Below are 12,907 nucleotides of genomic sequence, written 5' to 3'. Positions count from 1 at the left end.
GCTAGAAAAGAGCCTCAACAGGCCGTATTTGGAGCACGATTCTTCTCATCTAACTTCAGAGATCTCCAATCTTAATTATTTTTATAGTTGTCACAGAGTTTAATGTCTTTTTGGAGTGTGATTCATATACACGGTTTTAGGCATCACCTTGAAGAGGAAAGTTCTTTGGTAAAAAGGTGTATAACTGAGATGTGAATCTAGAAGTAGACTTCAGTATTTGGCCTGGTGAATCCATTCCTGAAGTCTATCCAGTTAAGTGATCTTACTCATTTAAACATTACTATACTATGCTTACTACATTACTAACTACTATATCTGTAATAGAGCTTGAAGATAAGAGAAGAAACAATGCTGCCTAACTGTGCCTTAGCTTCTTGCCACATCACGTTCTGGGGATAAATACCTTCAATAGGCAGTGATATGACAAGGTGGAGCTCAGACATCAGGGCAATAGAAATAGCTGAGGAAATTATAGAAGTTCTCAAGCCCTTCTCAAGGATGTCAATATGCATGGCAGTGTGCTAACAGGAAAGCTTTCATCATCATAGACATGGATAGCAAAACTTTATGTCAAAGAAACAGCTGAGTTCATATATGACAATCTTACAAAGCACCTTATAAACTCATTCCTGTTTTTTTTTAAAACCTGGTTTTATTAGTAAATATAAAGTCAGAAGAAACCTATGAAATTTATTATTGTTAATCTCAGCATAATCAATAGCAGAATTTTATAGTATTGGAAGGAAAGCGGATCTTGCTTTTTTAGCATTGATTTTTCAACCGCAGGATAAACTGTTTTACTGCTCATGGAGGATGACGTACGTGCAAAACGCCACAAGAGGGAGCTCTGGGAAGCAGTAAAAGCTATCGTTTTTCCTCACGGAGCAGCGTGTTACTTATGAAAGACAGCTAAAAGTTGTAAAACTTTCAGGAGTACACAGCATCTTTACAGTAGAAGTTTCTTATAGGAGAGAACTCACTTGAGAGGTTAGTAAGCAATTCTGTAAAAAAGAAGAAGTATGAAGTCCGTGTAAAGACTGTGTCTGCTAAAAAAGATTTCATTAGATAAGGCAGTGCTTCTAATTTTAAGGTCAAATGTTTTAATGTCTCCTTCCAATGTATTTGTGACAAGTAGTAAGTATGTAGATATGATGCCATTTTGCTGCTGAATATCAACATAGGAGTGTAGGAGGGACAGAACTTCTTAGATCATTTGATGCATGTCCTATGATAATAATTCCATTCTCCACTTGTCCCCTTTGTAGTACATATTTCTCTGTACTACTGGAGTCCTTCATTGGATAAACCCTGGATGCTTTACAGAGTCCAGTGGGGATTAAATGCATAACTGAACTCCTAGCCAGATTTAAAAAAGGATTTTAGCTGTAAATGGTTCAGCAGTCTTGTCAAAAAATAAAAATAAAAATACAAGGTTAAAAGTAGGTATTTTATAACCAGAGGGACACAATTTACATTATAAAGCAATTAAAAGAAGACAGAAACTTAGTCTGTGTCTGACAAAGAGTAATGCCTGTTTAAAAATAGCTTCCTATCCGGAATAGCTAGCCACCCTGTCCTGTAATATCAGGGGTGGATAGAAAACACAGGCATTCACAGCATTGCTTCTTTATGGAGAAATAAACCCAAGTTTTAAAACAACAGAAGTTACAGAATTTGACAGATTTCCAGATCCACATTTAGGCATATAAACAAAATCAAATAATTTGCTTTTCAAACTGTCTGAGCAGCATGTCAAGATTTATCTTCCCCTTGTTTTAATTTTCTGTGGCCAAATGAAGGCTAAGGCCAGTTTTTCATAAAAGAGGCTAGTTTTTCTGTGAACTGGTTTAAGAAGAAAAGATTTTTATTTTTTTCATAGAGCTAATTTATCCTAAAGCATAAATCAATATTGCTCTAGACTATTCTAGGCTGGCAGTCTCTTTTTTAATTTCTTATTTCAGAGTGGATAGGCAAAGTTTCCTTTCAAGCACATTAATCAGAGGTGGAGTTTGTTCCTGTGTCTCCATGAGCAAAGCAGATCTGTATGAAAACTTCATTAACCTAATGTATTTGTTCCATCAGCCACGGTGCTTGAAAATAATGGTATTCTTGGATACTCACTGCAGTTTAGCTTTGCTTTAAGGGGCATTCATAATACCTTCTTCATAATTGTTCACATTCCATCCTTTAACAACATTGAGTGATCTGAATCTGTAACAAAAAATCTCTTATGTGCTCAGGCTGATATCACAGCAGCCATACCTCTCACTGCTTCCTGACAGAACGCTAGGATCTTCATCCTCCAAGCAGTGCAGCCAGACAGAGAAAGGAAAGAAACAAGGTTGTCCCCACATGACTCACAAGAGTTTTGTGCTTCAGTATTTACCTTTCATAATTGCTTCAGATGTCAGCTCCTTGCACTGGGCTAGGAAACCTGTGGTAGCTGCTGTTATTTTCAGAGTATAGAACAGCTGCAAAACTTTTGATCCACCTCTTTTGTGGCTATTCCTGATTTAAGTGTGTTTTTCAGAAGGAGTGTTTGGTTGCTCTACTGTACCCAACTACTCTTTCTTCCATCCATATCAGACCTGAAGGTTTTGTGACATTTTGCCCTCTGCCCTGTTGTGAATGTGACTATAGTGAGGTTTACAGAAAGAAAGAGTTAAATGAATAAATGACAGCAGGAAAAGCAGGTTGTTTGTCTTGATTTTTTTCCAAAACTACACTGAGAAAGAGTTTCAAAAAACACCTGAAAGCTCTCTTAGAGACAGCATTTGGGAGCCAGGGGCTATTACCTTTATACTTCATTAGAATCTTTGCTTTTATGTCACCATTTCTGAAGTTTGAAAAAGAAAGAAAAAAGTTGAAGACAGTGAGAGAGAACAATAATTCAGAGGGCTATTCTCAGGCAAAATTTTACTAAAACTGTTGAAAGTTCATCAGAACAAGAACTTCCAAGCACGGCAAAAATAAACTTTAACTCCTATAGTCTGAAAATCTTTTGACAAGAAAGGGTGGGGTCATTAACTGAAACAATCCATGGTTACGCAAATAGCTCCATTTTCACTCTCTTCAGTGAGTTCAATGTGCTGTAGGTGATACTACTAAAAAGAGTGAGCACCAAATGTCAAGATACATCACGCACTTCCTTTGCAAGCTGGGTTGTTGTTTGCCTTTTCAAATGAGGCTGAGCCACTAACACATTCACTACAAAAGCACTTAACAAAATGTAAAGCAGTCTTTTAATACAGTTACACAAGAAGAATATGTATGCTTTACTGCTTTGAAAAGGAATTCCTTCCCAAATTCTGCACTCGCGCTTATCTGCACTTACCAGAGATAAAAGACAACTGAAATCCAAATCTGAAGAACATCAAATTATATCTAGAATGGGTTTTGGTACTCTTAAGCTTAAGTGAACCTTGTAGCTGTTTCAGATGGTTTTCAGTTGAGCACAACCTGGCCTGTGGACCAGGAGACAGCTACTCATCATTCCAATACTTACCCTATCTGGATAATAAGGGAAGAAAACCAGTGAGGCATGCTGCAGATAGCACCCATCTGTAAGATCATATTCCAATTAATACCAGGAAATCAAAGCCAATTAACTTATTTGTGGTTGCCTTGAGTATTTTTAAAAGGATAAATATATATATATACATTTAAAGTTCTCTACCATTCACTGTATAAAGGTAGATGAAGGTTTCTTCACTGTGTACAGGAACTGCAGCTAGAAGCTCTTCTGAGCAAATGTCTGGTTTCCAAATTCACCTCTATAATTCAAATTCCAGATCTATGTGGTACTTCACAGTACTAAAAAAGTAATTATTAAAAGAAAAATAAAAAGATGGCTGTATAGCTTTATAACAAAGTAATGGAAAAGAAAAGAATGAATGCATCCACCTTATTTTCAGTTTATTTAATGCCATAATAGTAGATACAGTAAGATGGTTAGAATCAGACAACAGTAGAGCTGGCAACATACAGCTGCCCTGGCAGATTGATAGTCTAGCAGTCATTCTGGAATTCTGTGTGCTGAAATGCTGGGAAGTGTACATGAATAGTCTTCAAGTTCAATTTCATAGATAATGACAATGCAATTTTAAATACACTATTCCTGATATGGTAGAGCAGCCTCTGAATAAAAATAAAGTAGCACTGTGATTGAGAACTATATTCCAATATTTGTAGTTTTAAAATAAAATACATAAATAAGAAATATATCTTTTCTTTTTAAAAAAGCAAAGGCTTTCTGTTCAATACTTACTAAAACATGCTTTAGTTTTATTTACAGTAATGTTAAGATTGTATGGCTTTTTATATTTCATCTTATGGCAGTGGGCATTCTAAAATCAGTATTCTATCCTGACCTATAAAGTCATGTTAATAGTTTAAAATGAAGATAACGTTCCCAAACAGAGGCAAGCTTCAGTGTAGCATGTCTGTCACTAAGACTGAATTCCAGCTGTCCTCGGGAATGGGCAGGAGGCAGTAGTTCACTTTCAAATCACTTCCCTTTATAATTTCTGTATGAGCAAAGCACTTCCAAACATGCAGGGGTAAGCCCTTATTTAGGTAAGTCTACAGTAAGAGTTCTGAATGTCAACTGACAGCATATTTAGTCCCATCTGGTGTTTAATATCCACATTTCAAAGCATAGCTAACATATTCTTTAGTGCTCTCTCAAGCAAGATTTCAATACCATAGCAATGGCTCAGTTGTAAAAACACTTGTCCTTAGGAAAAACACTGTGCAGTTCAGGAGCACAGCATCTACCAGCAGGCAGACTTCAAGTACTTCAACAGACACATCCACCTTTTGAAGAAGCAGCGTTACAACTCAGGAAAACTGCTCTGGTAAAGTGATCAGCCTAATACATTACACTGGTCCTGGACTTAAAACAATTTCACTGAACAGAGATCTCACTGAAAGTGTCCAGTGCTCACCCACTACCATTTTTCAGTTCCTAACCTCCTCAGCACTCTCTACTTTCTTTTATCAATCAAAACTAAAAAGATACTGAAACTGGAGAGAATACTGCACTGTTTATATGGTTCCCTACTTCTGATGTCTCCACAAGGCAGCTTTGATGATAGATGTCTTATGTAGATTTGGTGTCTAAGCATTTAATTCTTATGAATGTTAATTCTTATGAATATTAAAGGTTTCAAACACCTTTAAACCATTAGAGGTTCTGAACTGTTCAGTAAGTGTATTTTCTTTAGTAAAAGAGTTCTCTATAAAGAGTTTGGTCAGCAAGACTGAGTTTATTGTAAATAACAGCTTATTCTCAGCTGCACCTAGAAGCTCCACCCATGACCATGTTGGTGTTGAGTAAATATAAAATAAAACTCTCCTTCTATGAAGAACTTAGGAGATAATGATTGAAAGAAGCAGCTTAGAGAATAAGTGACATAGTCCTAGCGCAATAAATCTGGTGTAGAACTAGAGATAGAAGTCAGATCTCTTATGTCTAGGCCCTGTCTTCTCCCACCTTTGGTATATACTGCCTTACTCCATCAGACATTGACCTTCAGAGGAAGTTGATTGAATCCCAAGCGCTCCTTGTGCTTCACTACTTCAGCTCATTCTTACTTCAGGGCTACCCATCTTTTACACAGATTTCCTTCTCTTTCCAAACACATTGTTGATTAACTTGGCCATTGATTTTGATCCGCTTGGTCTTCTCTTTTCCTTTGCCTTGAGATTTGAGGTGATACTCCTCAGAACTTTTGTGAACATTGCCACAACTTCCTGATAATGTTCTGCAGCAGACAATTCACAGAACTGGCACTTGTTATCCATTGCCAGCTTTTGTCCTTCATCCCAGCCAACTTCTCTCATGTGACATAAATCCTGTTTGTTACCAACCAAAAACACTGTTGATTCAATCATTCTAAAATCAAGAAAATTTTAATTGGAGAGAAGATATGTTAAAACACTGAGTAATATTCTGTGCTATATGTAGCCTGTATACAATGTATAAATGTTAAGAGGAAGAGGCATTGTAAACAAACAAACAAAACAAAAAAAAAACACCCAATAATGTACCCCAAAAAAATCCACCTTCCTAACTTTACCAAGCAGTGTTATGACTTTCTATTGACCATAGTCAAACATCAAAGGATTTTCCATGCGAAGTATTCTTATGACATCGATGAGCAAGTTTTCATTGTAGCTCCTCTGTTTAATTTCACGTACTTTTCATTCACTCTAATTTTCATACTCTATGCTGATAAGGATATGGTCAGCTCCCACATTTCATGAATAAGCAAGGTGAATATTTTCATCTCTAGGTAACATAATAGAGTCAAAGAGATGCACCTAACATCAGTGTGAATGGTGTAACACAAAAGAAGACACAGGAATCCTAAAGTTTTTGTTAAAATTACTACTTCCAGAGAAACTTTAAGGAAGCTCAGCAGCAAAACAACAGAAAAATGTTAGCTTTTACTCTATTTCTTGTAATAAAAGGGTTTAATTTAATTGTTTTAGAAAGTACCTCAGTGAACTAATACAGAAACACACAACACCGCATGTATACAGTCCTTCATTCTTTCATTCTAAGCACTTTCTTATCATATAGTCACATATATACAAGTGATGTTGGGGCCACAGCTAAATGCAGCTCAGGAAAAGTTCACAGTGTTAAATTCATTTACTGTGTGAAACGTTTTCTTTGAATCCCATATAGATGCATCCTCAACGTTAATATGGGAACAGTAGTGGAGGAGCAAAATTACATGATAACTATGCCAGGTTTTTTCTCATCGAAGTCACAGGAGACAAATTTATGGTGACTATTTAAAACATCTACTGTAAGAAAAGAGAATGAAGACCATTGTTTTCTTAGCTCTGGACAGAGTGAAACAGGCTGTAATTTGTAATGCAGTTTACCTTCATGTATTGTATTGCTGGTATTGGTGTTATGCTGGGAGGATGCTGCTGGATTTTAATTGTTACTTGGATTCCTAGAGCTTACAGAAATGTTTTCAGGTTTTTTTGTATGCTTTGCTGAGAGAAACAAAAATAACACTACTTACTTTTTACAAGCTCCTGTGTGAGACTCTTGGATCCTGTATAGCAATGCTTTTGCAAATGCAAATGATGCTCTGTCACTGATGTCATAAACAATGATGAACCCATCAGCCCAGTGGAGCTCATCTGTGAGGGAGAGCTTCCCCTGCTACAGGTGAAAGAAGTTCAAATTCACACACAAAGAATACATTACTGTTGTCACTCTTTTGTATTTTCTTTGTCTATGTGAATGTGAGAATATTGTATCTTTCATTGCAAAATATATGAATAGGTATGAATGCTTCCATTGAGTTCAAGTGAGTCCTGCTTAAAAAAAAAATCTATAAATAATCATCACTATGGATTGCATTTTGGAGTACTGAAGAATTCATTATGAAACACCTATGCTTTGTTTAAGCAGTGAAATTGTATTATCAGTACAGCCACAGTTTTCATCAGACATATGTTGAATACTCTGCAATTACAGGAGAACTAAATGTGGGACATCAGTGTTTTGTGGTTATGGCACTGTTTCATATGCTCCTAGTTGTCTGACCACAGTGAACTTAATTTGTTAAAATGACTTGTAACAAAGGATTTTATCTTCTTTTATCTTTGTATTGTTCAAATCTGAAGCAGTATCTACTCACAGGACAGATTTCCACAGGGCCTTTTTTCCTGGCATTGACTTAAATTCCACCAGTGACAGAAGTCACTCAACTGATACTGATAATACTCGGGTTGCTTCACCCCAAGGAAGTGTCACTGTCATAATTTCTAGAAAGCAGCAACTGCACACTATCCCACTAACCTCAGGAAGGCAATTTCAAATATACGTAAATTCGCTTCCCACTGTAGGTGTCTACTGTCAACAAGGACCACAGGACATAAGATGGTTCTACCCATCAACAGTGGCAGTTCACTAGCCTAGACTGGACCACATGCTTTCTGGAAAACACACTGGACAGTAACTTAAGGACTGCTTAAGCTCAATATTTTGCTCTTTGCATGACATAACCTTCACCAGTAGACCTCCCTGGTTGCCTTGATTAGCTCAGCACCAAGGCGGCATCATAAATGAAACTTACTCTATATGATGGGTGGTAAGTGAATGCTGGCAGTGCAACAGGTTCAGGGGCAGGAAAGGTGACTTGTTTGTGATGGCTGTTTGCCAGATGAAGGGATGTAGAACTCTGCAGAGCAGAGATTTAGCTACCTGATAGACGTCTCAGAGAACAGCAAGATTTCAGGAAGTGGAAACAAATATGAATTTTAATTCCCCAGCTTGGCCTCCTCTGTTTTTCTTCCCCATTTCCCAGAGCATATAGGAATTTCATAGGCCATCCTATCATAGTATCAACAGTTCATATTGATAAAAAGGCATTACCACTACGTCCACTCCTGCTTGCTACCTACCTACCTTCTCTACAAATGTTAAGAAATTGAAAAAGAATGACTCAGAAGGCAGTGAACAATGAGTGTTAGGCCTTGCTACTAAGGGAGAACTGGAACAAGAGGTAGAAGAGGGCCAGCCAGATGACTTGCCCTCAACACATTTGATCTTTGGTCGCCCTGAAAGCAAAAAGGAGCCCAAGGCGAAACAACCAAACTCTCTACCCATCAAGCAGTCTACTCTGCTTTGACCTAGCAAGCTATAACTGCCACTGTTTCAAGTATGTTCTTAAAGGTTATTCACATGCCACAAGATTTAATATACCGTTTGCATTATTAATAAATAAATAAATAAATAATCCATCTATGTAGGGAATTTCAGCATTTTTTTTAATTCTCCTATAATTGCTTGCCGCATTCGACTATGCAATATGCAAGTGTGAAAGATTCTTGGTAAACATTGCAAGATACAAAAATATTTACAGAAAAATTAAAGGATTGAAGGGTTTCTTCCATGAAAAGAGAAGGTACACACTTTCTGAACCAAAGCAAATGTAGTTTCTGTCTTGAATAAATTCTCAGTACATGAAGAATGCTTGCAACCCTTTTTAACCTCATACAGGTAGAACGAGGAAGTTATTTTGTCCCCTATAACTCTTACCTGTGAACAAGGGTCATAAATTTCCAAGTGTATCTGCCTCCCATCCAGACATAAGTGTTTAGTGTAGATGCATTCTAAAACAAAAAATACGTGGTATTCAATAAGAACTAGTGTTAGAGTGACTGGGAATAGTGATGAAGAAAACGTGATGCAGGGAAGATAATACTGAAGAGATTTTTGTTCCTTTGTTATTGTATATTCTCTCTGCTGTTTTGCTGTTTGTTTTTTTTTTTTTATCTGGAAACAGTCCCATTTCATTTTGCACCACCTGAGCTGCCCATTCCTATAGGCCAACCAACACTATATTTCACTGTAACATTCCAAGGAAAGCAATGGGGTGATGAATACTTTTAGACCCTAGATTTCTTCTTCCCAAATGAAGGCAAATAAGTAACACAGTGTTCAGAAATACCCAAATGTTGATGATTACTGTAGTGGAATACTAAGACACTGCTTGAAATACTGATTGAGCACCTGGTAGGAAATCAGGGCTAACTCAGGGAAGCTCAGGTGCATGCAATGCACCTGAGGGACTGAAAGGGGTGAATCCTGGCTCCACCCCTTCCCAGATCTCATTTAAGCATTGGCAGTGGAGGCAAGGGTATCTTATGGAGATCCTTACCTGTCTGAGGTCTCCTAGTGGTAAGCAGATTCTTTCCTTTGTTTCTCTATCCACAGCTGCCATATTTGAGCATATCCTCAGCTGCTGCAGCCTAGGACTTTGCTACTATGCAGTTACTGCTATGCTTTCTATCACCTTACAATTACTCTCCCTCTTTTCAAGGTTCAGGGTTATAAAAATAGTAAGCTAGCTCATTCACAAATACTGTTAATTTACCAAGAAACTTGGCACTTCTGTAGTTCCTAAATTAGGTAGTATTAGATCAGTATTTACAAGATAATGCCCTTAGCTTAAATCCTAAAACGTTCCTACAGGGTCAGCTCTCTGATTTAAGACTGTTAGCACTGCAGCTCTGAGTACCTTGTTTCAGTCAGATGTTCACCACTGTTTTAAGCATTAGTGTATTCTGCAACAATATAAACAGATTGTGTTTGTAACACTGGTCATCAACAAGTCTTCTACAGTGTAATTCCTTACTGCTACTGAGGTATAAAGACAAGAGCCAGTGTGGGCACTACTGAAAATAACACTTCAAAATGCAAATAAGGGAGGTATGGTTAAGGGCTATGATTTCTGGAACAAAGCATCTTCAGTTCAGCAGTATGCTTATGTCAAGAGTTCTTCTTGTGCTCTTAAAAGCTCAACTGATGATGACCTATGATCCCCAAACATCACAGGAATCAGAACTATGGCTTCTTTTTGATTTCCATAATTAAACTTTTGTTATTACTTAGACCCACTACTATTCAGTTCTGCAGTGCTGTCTATTCTATTATCCATTTTCTTCATATTTTATCTCCTTTTGCCCCACCCCCTTAGAAACTGAGGGGACGTTATCTTCCAACATTTGTTCATAAATACAAAATGTTTTAGAGGTGTTCACACCTCTTTCCTGAGCTCAGAAGCCCAGGACATGGAAACTCATTCAGAGATGTAGATGATTTAGAACACACGTGGAAAACAGTTCATATCTGCAGTGTAAAGCCTTAGGCTTAAATGAATCATCTGGGTCAATAACAGCTCCTTATGTCTGTATAAATCACTATACTGGTGGAACACTTTTGTACAGCTATAACCCTGTTTTCAGACTGAGTTATTTTAGACATAACTGACATTCAGCTTCTTAGTGTTACTTTAACTTTCTTTGTGGGTTGTAGTCTGCTACTCTTGTTCTTGTTTAAAACAAGTCTTTTGGGAAAAAAAAAAAACTAACAGAGAGAACAAGGTAGATCATAATCCACTTGACTTGTTAAACTCTGGGCCTTCTCATGCCATACAGCTGGATTAGCACACTTCCCATGGTGTTTGAACATCTGTTAAATACTTCTACTGCTTCTACCCAAGCTATGAAAGTTCAAATCCAGTTTTGCCATCTTCCAAGATCTTAGGAGTGTCTTAAGTGTGTTTATTCTGATATGAATGGGAACTTCTACCCTCAGCGTGGCAAGACTTGTCACTAAGTTATCAAAGCAGTGCAATCCTGCAGAAGCCAGGGACTTTGCATCACGCTTTGATTAACCAGCAGTGCCTGATAAACAGTGTTTCACCTCTCTAGAGCGGGTAAAGAGATATTAATACTACAGTGTTGTGATTTTTTTTTTTAAATCTATTTCTTTGCTATCTCCTCTCTGATGGAGCTTACTATAATCTACCCGAGCTCGCACACAGCCCGGTTATCTCTCTCTCGCAAGCCCTTCGCAGCCGCCTCGAGACGAGCATGTCACCACACAGAAGTTGGAGGCGATCCCCGCGCAGATACTCGTTTCGCCTTCCCTGGCCTTCAGAGTCGACGTATGGCCGCCAGCCCTCGCTGATAAATAAGCTAAAACTTCAATACTTCCGAAAAGTTGTCTGCAGCTACGTTTTCTCTCTCTTCCCCTCCCCCCACACTCCGCTACGTCAGGCACCGTTCCGCCGCCCTGTTGGATCCGCGCCCCGAGGGCAGCCCGCTTTCCCGTTCCCGCAGCCCGGTGCTGCTCACCGGCGTTGGACGCGTACTCCCCTATGAAGCGACGGGTCAGGAACCGCACCACCAGCGCTGCAGGAAGGAAGCAAGCAAGCAGCAGGTGAGCGGAGCCCCGCCAGCGTCTGGCAGCCCGAGCCTACCTACCCCCCAACTCCACTCCTCCCCCTTACCCGACTTGCCGGCCCCGCTGCCGCCCAGCACGGCCAGTTTCACCTCGCTCATACCGCTCCCAGCGCTGTCCCCCGTCGTCTCTGTGTCTTTATAAACCGCAGCCCCTCCGGCGACGCCGCCCGGTCGGCCGCTACTTACGGCTCCCCAGGGCTGGGGGCGGGAGGAGGGGCTGAGCATCGCCGCTTCTCCGACAGGCGGTCCTCCCCCAGCGTCCCCTCCATCCCCGTAAGTCCGCACAAACTTTCTCCAGGCAGCTCCTCCCGCCTCCTGGTGCGTCCCGCAAATGTCTGCTCCTCGGCCCCTCCTGCTTTGCCAGCCCCCGCTGAGCGTTAAACAGCTTGGAGCTTGAGAAATGAAACTAAACAAAGCACGGAGGAAAAGGCATGCTCCAGCTCCGCATCTGAGAGTGTTTTAGCTTTGTTTTCAGGTCTTCATCCTTCTGTGCCAGGGATGCGAAGAAGACGAAGAGATTCCCCACCCCCTGCTTCCTCCCCATGACCCTTTAAATGCTTCTGAGGCAACTTGCTGAGAATAACTGCTTTTCACTTCTCTAGTGTTCATCATCAAAAGGTTTCCAAGCTCTTGTCACCCACTAAACCTTTAGTCCTGCCCACAGTTAGGCAGATGTGTTTTTTGTATGTATGAGGGCTTTTACTCCTTGAATCGGTCTGGTGAAGAGCTTAAAGTTCTGTGCTGAATGGGGCTTGGGTAAGGCTTACAGCACTCTTCTGCTTCAGGGCAATCTGACAGAAGTGAAGCGAGCACCAAAGGGCCAAACCCACTTTCACAGTACTTCCAGTTTTGTTCAGCTCCACAAGTGCTCTCTAAAGGCTGTTTAACTCTGAATGTGCACTTGAGAATAGCTTTAGTTAGCCCGCTGGTAAATAGGAGATCTTTCTAGAACCCAAGTTACTTACATACCTACCCTGTTCCAATTTATTTTATTCAGTTTATATAAATTGAATACATTTGTTTGTTTTTTTGTTCTTTTTTTTTTTCCTATTCTGTTGAAACTTCTGCTCTGTATAAATGCTTCATAAGTACAGTTTCAGCATACTTGCTGGCAGGTATCATGGAC

General features: G+C 39.4%; 1 protein-coding gene across 1 annotated transcript; it reads right to left on the bottom strand.

The window, feature by feature from the left end:
* Positions 1-5,492: 5,492 nt before the first annotated feature.
* Positions 5,493-11,942, bottom strand: RERGL (RERG like). The gene is made up of 5 exons (XM_065742526.1): positions 11,829-11,942; positions 11,674-11,730; positions 9,071-9,144; positions 7,044-7,186; positions 5,493-5,896 (listed from the first exon to the last, which is right to left on the bottom strand). Exons 1-5 carry the CDS (start codon positions 11,878-11,880, stop codon positions 5,614-5,616), a joined length of 609 nt encoding a protein of 202 aa, XP_065598598.1. The 5' UTR covers positions 11,881-11,942; the 3' UTR covers positions 5,493-5,613.
* Positions 11,943-12,907: the final 965 nt, after the last annotated feature.

Source organism: Cyrtonyx montezumae, unplaced genomic scaffold (assembly GCF_038088225.1).
Source record: "Cyrtonyx montezumae isolate F1298 unplaced genomic scaffold, pur_monq_1.0 scaffold_3, whole genome shotgun sequence".
Taxonomy (NCBI): Eukaryota; Metazoa; Chordata; class Aves; order Galliformes; family Odontophoridae; genus Cyrtonyx; species Cyrtonyx montezumae.
Note: the sequence above shows the minus strand (reverse complement) of the source record. Positions and strands in the feature narration are given on the sequence as shown.

Coding starts and splice junctions, on each gene's coding strand:
- RERGL (XM_065742526.1), bottom strand. CDS start 11,880: ATGAGCGAGGTGAAACTGGCCGTGCTGGGCGGCAGCGGGGCCGGCAAG. Junction 11,731..11,828: donor CAGCGGGGCCGGCAAGTCGG/GTAAGGGGGAGG, acceptor TCCTTCCTGCAG/CGCTGGTGGTGCGGTTCCTG. Junction 5,897..7,043: donor CACACAGGAGCTTGTAAAAA/GTAAGTAGTGTT, acceptor TCTTGATTTTAG/AATGATTGAATCAACAGTGT.